This window comes from Penaeus japonicus, unplaced genomic scaffold (assembly GCF_977035675.1).
Source record: "Penaeus japonicus unplaced genomic scaffold, GWHDUDI00000001_assembly GWHDUDI00000032, whole genome shotgun sequence".
Lineage (NCBI taxonomy): Eukaryota > Metazoa > Arthropoda > Malacostraca > Decapoda > Penaeidae > Penaeus > Penaeus japonicus.
In genome coordinates this window covers 20,475,282-20,485,281 of record NW_028234434.1, presented here as the reverse complement: position 1 = coordinate 20,485,281, position 10,000 = coordinate 20,475,282, and the positions used below count along the sequence as shown (strand labels likewise).

The 10,000-nt window shown below is 37.4% G+C and overlaps 1 protein-coding gene across 1 annotated transcript in view; it reads right to left on the bottom strand.

Annotated features, from left to right (window-relative positions):
- Window positions 1–263: 263 nt before the first annotated feature.
- Window positions 264–10,000, bottom strand: part of LOC147467966 (contactin-3-like) — a 31,366-nt gene continuing 21,629 nt past the window's right edge. Inside the window, exons 3-5 of the mRNA XM_086556170.1 lie at window positions 5,400–5,527; window positions 1,731–1,896; window positions 264–405 (exon numbers count right to left, since the gene is read on the bottom strand). Coding sequence (XP_086412296.1) covers window positions 269–405; window positions 1,731–1,896; window positions 5,400–5,527 — 431 coding nt within the window. The 3' untranslated portion in view covers window positions 264–268. The remainder of the gene's footprint in view (window positions 406–1,730; window positions 1,897–5,399; window positions 5,528–10,000) is intronic.

Genomic DNA, 10,000 nt, shown 5'->3' with positions numbered 1-10,000 from the left:
ATATATATATATATATATATATATATATATATATATATATATATAGAGAGAGAGAGAGAGAGAGAGAGAGAGAGAGAGAGAGAGAGAGAGAGAAAGATAGAGAAAGAGAAAGATAGAGAAAGAGAAAGATAGAAAAAGAGAAAGAGAAAGAGAAAGAAAGATAAAAAACAACAACGATATGATAGCGAAAAAAAATACAGAAATAGAGAAAGCAACAGAGAGAGAAAGAGAGAGAGAGAGAAAAAAAAAAACCAAAACCCCAAACAAATTACACATCTATCAACACAGCGACGTCACACGGGAGGTAAACAAGGAGACGAAGCAGGAGACACGCCAAGACAAGGGTTCGGGAAGACGCCGCTACATCTGGGCCCTCGTTTACCTGCATCGCCGCGGGCTGTTCACCTGTCGCAACGAAAGGGAGAGAGAGAGATAGATAGATAGAGAGAGAGAGAGAGAGAGATGAGTCAGAAGGATGCTTTGGAGTGGTTAATGGATTCTGCGAGGATGCTTCTCTTGGCTGGATATGCTCCTTCTCTCACTCTGTCTTTGGGTTATTGCCAAGGTTGTTTGTCTTGGTGGAAGCTGGTTGTGATATTAGTGTGTTCATTTAGCGAATGTTGGTGGGAATTGTGATGGTTGTGGAATTACTGATGGGAATATTAGGGATAATTAAAATATTGACAAGTATGATATATAAAGCAGCAGTATTAGTGTTACTCCTATTAGTATCATTACTGCTATTGTTACTGTTAACATTAATCTTATTGTTACTACTATTGTTATCATTGGTATAGCTATCATTGCTGCTTTAATAATTATCGTCATCATCATTCCTCATATAATTTTCATTATTATTGCTGTTACTGTTATCATCGTCATTACTATTATCATTGTAATTAATCTTAATGCTACAGTCTTAATCATAGCTAATGTTATTATCCTCATCCATTTCATTGCTATCACCATTATCGTTTTTTTTCACCCTATCTTTCTTCTTCTGTGTCCCTCCTTCCCTCCCTCCCTCCTTCCTTCCTTGTTTCTCTACCCATTTGCCTTCTCCCTCAACCCATTCCTCCATCTCTCTCTTATTCGCTACTTATTCGCATCATCCATTTCTTCCATGTCTGTCCCTTCCTCCTTCATTTATTCTCCACACTCTCCCTGTATCTCTTCCTTCTCGCCACTCGCCCTCCATCCCTCAACCCGTATCCCTCCTAATCAAGCCATCCGTTCCCTCCTTCCTCTGCCATTCCTTTATATTTCGTCCATCCAATGCGTCTCTCTCATCCGATCCTAGCCCTTCCCTCCTATCCATCCTCGAACTCCATCTCTCCCTTGCCCATTCCTCTTTCCTCTAACACTAGCCCTCCTCTACCTCCCTCCCTCCGTCTCTTGCTTCTCCCTCCCACACACCCTCAGACACCAACCCTCTTACCTCTCCTTCCCTTTTTTGACCCTGTCCCTCCTTCCCTCCCTCCCCTCCTCCCTCCCTCTAACACCAACCCAATCCTGCCTCTCCCACGCCCCCCTCTGCACCTGTCCTTCCTACCTACCCACTCTGATTCAACCTTCCCCTATCACTCTATCCCTCTGTCCCTGCCCATCCTCCCCTCTCTACCCCTATCCTTACTATCCACTCTCTTTCCCCCTGCCCGTCCCCCTCCCCCCCTTTCCTCTCTCTCTCTCTCCCCCTACCCCTGTCCTTCTCCCCCCTCCCCCCATCTCACCATTAAGGACATGCAGGCGGGTGTAGGCGTCCTCCCCATTGGAAGGCCTGCAGGCGTAGAGGCCGGAGTCCTGGTGCCTCGCGTCCCTCATGAGCAGGTGACTCACAGTATTTCGCGCTGCCTTGGTGATCACAGTCACTCCCCCGCGGCCCTCGTAGTCTATGACCTGTGAGGGGAATGAGGAGAGTCGTTTTTGACAGCGAGGGGAGTGAAGAGAGTCATTTTTAACTGTGAGGGGAAGAGTACCCGTTTACTGGATGGGAAATGAAAATCGTCCTTGCATATGAGGGGAATAAGGTCATTTATTTTTATCCGTGAGGAAAATGAGGACATTGCTAACAAGAGGGAACAGAAGTAATATTTAAGTATGAGGATCATAAGGTCGGCTTTAACTATCATTTACATACGAGTTATCTTTAGCTGTAAAAGAAATGAAGTCGTGTGAAGGGAATGAGGTTTTCAGCTGTCAAGAAAATGAGGGTTGAGGGTCGTCTATGTCTGTGAGGGGAAAGAAGACGGCTTTAACTGTGAGGGAACTGAGATCTGCTTTAACTTCTAAGGGAAGGAGGTCGTCTTTAACCGTAAGATATGTAAGCTCTACGGGGAATCAAGCCACCTTTAACCAAGAGGGAAAAAAGTCTTCAGATACTTTGTAGATTACTCATCATTTTGGTTATTGTTATTATAATAATTATGAGCATCCTTATCATCATTGCTATGATTATTATTATTACGATTATTATTACTATCATCATTACTATCATCATTATTATCATTATTATCATTATTTTATCACCATAATTTTTGTTGTTTTATCATTATTACATCTTTAACCAATATTATCCTTATTCTTTAATAAATCAATATTAATATTGTTGCCATAAATAACACTATCAATATCGACATCATCATCATCATTACTGATACCACCATCATAATCATTATAATGAAAGCCATCGTCATCACCACCACTATTATCATTAACATCAATATTGATGTTATCACCAATATCATAATAAAAAAGGTTTGAATAATATGCAGAAAAGTTTGAATGAAGACAAGATGTTAAAGCTACGTTACTCATCGAACACAGACCCAGAAAAAAAAAGGTTTTGAGTGCCCAGAGACATATGCTTTAACGTTTTTATTCTCTTCATTTTTTCGCTAATATTCTCCACCCAAGACACTCAAAGGCATCATAAAAAACGCACCAAGCAGGGATAACATCTGTAATATTTCATCCCATAAAAGTATTACTGCGGGTTCGGCGAAAACAAAAGATTTAGGGAAGTGTACCCTAACATTGTGTGCGTTTTCTATGGCCCGCCTTGAGTTTTCGGGTCACGTTTTGCCAACTTTAGATCGTGACAGTTTTGTGGGAAGAAGCAAATAAGACAATCAGCATAAGTTAGATTAACTCTTCAAGCTGTTACTTCTTTCGCGTAAATTCAAGTACGGTTTGCCACAATAGCTGTTGCGGTTTCATTGGATGTACACATCAATGCTTTGTTACCAACACACACACACACACACACACACACACACACACACACACACACACACACACACACACACACACACACACAAGCACACACACTTTCTCTCTTACACACATATACATATATATGTTTTTATATGTATATTAATACATATTTCAATGAATATACATTAATATATACAGATATAATGATAATGATTATCATAATTATGATTATAATAATGATTGTGATAACAATGATATTAAGAATAAAATAATAATGATAACGGTAGTAGCAGTGATGTTGCTGCTGTCACTAAGGATAATGATAATAATGACAATGATGACAACGATAATAATAACAATATTAATGATAGTAACAACAATAATGACAATGGCTATAACAATAAAAAATAAGAATAATAAAGATGACAATGTTAATTATTATATCAATGACAATAATGATAATCATGATAACGATAAGTTATGATAACAATAATGATGATAATAATGATGATAACACTAATAATGGTGGTATTGGTGGTGGTAGTGGTGGTGGTGATGATGATGATGATAATAGTCATGATGATGATAATAATGATAATAACAATAATGATCATGATAATGATTATAGTAACAAGGATGGTAACAAAAACAACAGAATGATAACAGTAATTATAATAATTGTTATAACCATTATCAATATTATCACTATCATGATTAACAACATCTTAACTTATATCATTATTGATATTATCTTTATTGTTATTACTGTTTTCATTACTGTTGTCATTACTAATAAAAATTATATGATAATGATTTGATTATAACATCAATATTAATCTAAATGTAATAATAATAAAACTAGAATGAATTATGAAAACAAAATATTCCTTCCGCGTATTGTACATGGTCCATTAATTCCTCATAAGAGCATACAATAAAGTTGATAATCTCTACATGGCATTAGATGACGTAGGCACGGGCGGTCGTTAACCCTTTGTTAAGGCTGTTATCGCATCAGCAGCAAAGCTTTTACGACATCTGCCTATATCATATTTTAGACCATTAAATCTCCTATTTTTAGCTGTTTTATTTTTATCTATTTTTATTTTATTTTATTTTATTTTTTTATTTGTTTTTATTGTTATTATTATTTTTTAAGGTGATGGTAGCGGTAATGAGGATGGTGATAATGAATGCTGTAACAATAAAGGTCTCAGATGTCACCATTATTAGCAAAGTTTTTGCATCAGCTTATATACTTAAAACTGTTGATGAATTATCTAAATTTACAAGGTTTTTGAATGGTGATAACGATTAGCGATTATAAAGAAACTAACATTGAAGGATGATTAGATGATAAAGATATCTTATAATAAAAACAACCCTAGATGACCTCAATACTAACAAATTTTACACATCAGCCTATATATAAAGCCATTAAATCACCTGTTTCGAACTTTCTCCTCCTCCTCTAAGATTCAACCAATAACCTTCTGGCAAATTATTCACACGCGAAAGTCTTCTCTCCTGTCTTTATATGCAAATAAGCTGTGAATGTTAACTAACCTACCGAACAGATCGCTAAAGTTTCTTGGAGAATTCGCGAACGCCATTTAAGTCTTTGAAGATAGTTGGATTATATATATATATATATATATATATATATATATATATATATATATATATATATATATATATATATATATATATATATATAATATATATATATATATATTGTAATTTCTTGCAGAGAATTGGAAGGCGGGCAATTATTTCTTCTTGAAAACGTCTACGTTTGTCATTCTCTACTTGGGGACTGATTCTTGCTTCGAGAAAAACATGAAGACCTTCTGACAGAATCATACATTATACTAAAGAGATACATTTTTAACAAAGCAAAGAAGGGCCAAAATCAACAAACCTTTTACTTACATAATATGACCTAGACTTCAAAATATACTCCAACAAGAAAATCACAGAAGGAACCATCCCTAAGCATGGAAAACACAGACATTATAATAAGGTAAATGAAGGTGGGTGAATGACGTTAGTGGGGAGATGTAAAGATAAACAAAAACGACAAAATGAATATGTATATAGTTGAATAAATGAATAATACCGCCAAAAAAAATCCCATACAATTACGTATACATATTTCACACCAACACCATCACCACACAACATACCTTGTTATGATGATACCAGTACACATAGACGGGGAGTTCGGTGCCATGTGTCACAATGCAGGTGAGGTTAATGAGCGAGCCACGGTGCACGAAGATGTCGGCTCCGTTGATGATCTCGGCGCGAGGGACTGCGGAAAGGAGAGCCGTCAACAGCTGATTATGAGGGAAGGAGAAATGAGGGAGAGAAACGAGAATTGTATGTTTAGGATGATGGTGGTTGGGTGGATGGGTGGGGGAGTGGGTGGTTGGGTGGGGGAGTGGGTGGTTGGGTGGGGGAGTGGGTGGTTGGATGGGGGAGTGGATGGGTGGATGGATGGATGGGTGGGTGGGTGGTTGGTTGGGTGGGTGGATGGAAGGGTTGGTGGTTGGGTGGGTGGGTGGGTGAGTGAGTGGATGGATGGATGGATGGGTGGATGGGTGGATGGATGGATGGATGGAAGGATGGATGGGTGGATGGAAGGACGGACAAATATATGAGCGAGTGAATGGACAGACTCTGGGGTATATGACGGAGTAAGGATGAATGAAACGATGCATGAAAAGCTGTGGGATCGACAGCGAAAAATGGCTAAATAAATAAAAAGAAATGTGAATTTAAACATAGATATACACATACATTCCTAACCATACTCTTGAATGGAATATGTACACCAAAGCGTAAAAATATACACCCGGAAGTAACATTCTGTATGATAAAAAAAAAAAATGTGTTTACAGGAACGATTACTCACAAATATAAATAAAGACGCCAATATCAAGTGGAAAGTTATCTTTAAACCAACAAAGACTTGCAATTATAGAACTAATAGCATGGTTCATAGTGCCTCAAGCGAATATTTAACATAATAACTTTTTCAAAGTCTTCCACACTTTTAGCAGATTTTACGTCGGGGAGGTAGAATCAGGTCGGAACAGCCGGCTATAAACACACACATGGATCTGCCCTTAATGATGTTACGGACGCGTATGTGTACTTCACAAATGTACACACGCAAACTCACAACACATACACGCAAACACACACACACATACACAGATACACACTATAGATAATAGACTCCGGAGGAAAATAAATGCGAACAAATAAATGTGAAATAGACATGGAATAGGATGATAAAAAAACGAACTAGGTCGCTATAAAAACGACAATATATGACCGCTTATACTTTGGAGTCTCGCCCTCCTAGCACTCTCACTGTGCAATTAAATTTCGAGGATTTCATTGGTGGATGTGTCTAATCTTACTTCTTGGTTTCATTAGATATTCTTTTGTTGTACTTTAGACTTGTTGTTTAGATTTTTCTGGGACCTTTTATGTTGTTCTTGTAATTTGTTATAATCTTTTGTGACCTTTAGTATATATATATATATACATATATATATATTTATATATATTTATATATATACATATATATGTGTGTGTGTACCTATATATATGTACACACACACACACATATATATTTTCCTATATACATTATATACATAATATATGTATATATATATGTATACATACACACACACATACGTGCGCACATACATATGTGTATATTTGTTAGCGCTTGAAAGATCAGTGATCACATGTCTGCACAACAAGCTACTTCCAATAATCACCCTCGCTCACCTGTCATAAATCACTACCAACTTATCAACTTGTCATAAACCATCACCGACCTGTCACTCTATCATCAATCATCACCAAACTGTCAAACATTATCATCAACTTGTTATGAATTATCGCCAACCAGCCATAGATCATCATTAACCTTTCATAAATCCTCATCAACTTGTCATAAATCACAAACCTTTTGTAAATTATCACCAACTTGCCATAAATCTTCACCAAACAGTCGAAAATTATGACTGGTTGAAAATCATCACCAATTGATTGGAAATCATCACCAGTTAATTGGAAATCATTACCAGTTAATTGGAGTTCATCACCAACTTATTGCAAATTATCACCAATTGATTGGAAATCACCAATTAATTGTAATCCAACACCAATGAATTGGAAATTACCACCAATTTATTGGAAATCATCACCAATTTATTGAAGATTAACAATTAATTGGAAATTATCACCAATTGATTGGAAATTACAAACAGTTAATTGGAAATAATCACCAATTAATTGAAAATTATCACATTGAAATAATAACTAAAAAATTGGAAATCATCGCCAATTAATCGAAAATCATCACCAATTAATCGAAAATAATCAATTATTGGAAATCATCACCAATTAATTAAAAACTAATCACGAAGTACTCGAAAATCATCAGCAATAATAATAATAATAATAATAATAAAAAAACAAAAAAAAACACGATCATATTTGAAAACCGTTTGTTCAGTTCACGCCTGTCAGTCTTCTCTATCCTACTAATCTTGTTTCTAGCATTTTTAACCACATAGATTTTTTTTTTATTGGGGCGAATATGCACCTGACAGGTTGGCGATGATTGATGACAGGTTGACAGGTTGGTCATGATAATCAACTGAAAAACACCAATGTTATCCAGACATGCTGCATTCAGCCAATCACCGCCAAACTCTATAACTAAGATATCCAAGAGGATATCTTGATTACAAAAAAAGAGAATTCTTGTTGTTTCTTAGTCAACGAATCCTTTGCTTAAATCACCTCGAAGTTCGGTATCCAAGACCCTCGCCCCCCCGGCCCCCTTCCCCAATTACACCACCTCTTAAGACCCACGAAAAGCTTTAAAAAAAAAAGAACAGCTAAACTTCAGCTAATATTTTTGAATTTAGTTCAGTACGGAGTTTGACAAGTATAGACCACCAGCTGTTCTAAGTTGCCTCGCGATAAATCAAATCAGATTTCTGCGAAAGGGGCTTCTGGAGTTATAATCCAGCAAGCTCCGAGGCTCAAATCACGAACAACTCTCACAGAACTCTCTCTCTCTCTCTCTCTCTCTCTCACACACACACACACTTTCCTCCATCCTCTTCGCTTTCTCTCCTCTCTCTCGATCAAACTTTCTTTGTCTCTTTCCTCTTTCCCATTACCTATCTCACTCTCTCTCTTTCTCTCTGTCTGTCTGTCTTTCCCCTTTCCTTCTTCCTTTTCTATTGTTCTGTTTATCTATTTCATGATCTCTCTCTCCCCCTCTCTCTTTCCTCCTTCCGCTTCGCATTCTCCCTCTCTTTCTGTCTTTCTCCTCTCTCTCGATCAAACTTTCTTTGTCTCTTTCCTCTTTCCCATTACCTATCTCACTCTCTCTCTTTCTCTCTGTCTGTCTGTCTGTTTTTCCCCTTTCCTTCTTTCTCTCTCTCTTGTTCTGTTTATCTATCTATTTCATGATCTCTCTCTCTCTCTCTCACTTTCCTCCATCCTCTTCTCATTCTCCCTCTCTTTCTTTCTCCTCTCTCTCGATCAAACTTTCTTTGTCTCTTTCCTCTTTCCCTGTCTCACTCTCTCTCTTTCTCTCTGTCTGTCTGTCTTTCCCCTTTCCTTCTCTCTTTCTCTCTTGTTCTGTTTATCTCTCTATTTCATGATCTCTCTCTCTCACTTTCCTCCTTCCGCTTCACTTTCTCCCTTTCTTTCTGTCTTTTTCCTCTCTCTCGATCAAACTTTCTTTGTCTCTTTCCTCATTCCCATAACCTATCTCACTCTATCTCTTTCTCTCTGTCTGTCTGTCTTTCCCCTTTCCTTCTCTCTCTCTCTTGTTCTGTTTATCTCTCTATTTCATGATCTCTCTCTCTCACTTTCCTCCTTCCACTTCGCTTTCTCCCTCTCTTTCTGTCTTTCTCCTCTCTCTCGATCAAACTTTTTTTTGTCTCTTTCCTCTTTCCCTGTCTCACTCTATCTCTTTCTCTCTGTCTGTCTGTCTTTCCCCTTTCCTTCTCTCTTTCTCTCTTATTCTGTTTATCTATCTATTTCATAATCTCTCTCTCTCTTTCCACAATCGTGGACCTGCGAGTCACAGTCCAATAACTCATACTTTAACGAAACTGTTCACAGTAAAACGGACTAAGTATCAATCGGTTGAAACGTTGTTTTCGAGGTACTTCGTCAAACGAATAGGACCAGTAAAACCTCTTAGGAATCTAATCTGACAGAAGAAAGAAATGGGTTACAGCAAGTAGACTAAGACAAAAAAAGTGCTAAAACAAGAGCCAATCTTCACAAATGGAAGATGCCAATTTACTTCGCAAAATATGGAGATCGCCTAATACCCAAGTGCCCAGTTTCAAGAAAAACGCCTGGAGAGTATCTGAGTATATAAACAAGGTTTTAGCAGGATTATAGCCATGGCGTCAGAGTTATATCAAGCCGTACGATACGGCGTTGCAAACACAAAAAATGCATACACTCACAAAAACGATAACATAGGCACAAATACACATAAACACAAACACAACATAGTACAATCCAAGCACACACACACACACACACACACAAACACAACACAAACACAAAACAGAAAACAAACGCACACACAAACACAAAACACAGAACACAACACAAACGCACACATATATCCATACACAAAACCATACACACAAACACCCAACACAAAGCTTTATATACCACCTACCCAGAGGCATCACAAACGCCCATCGTACAACAAGGAGGC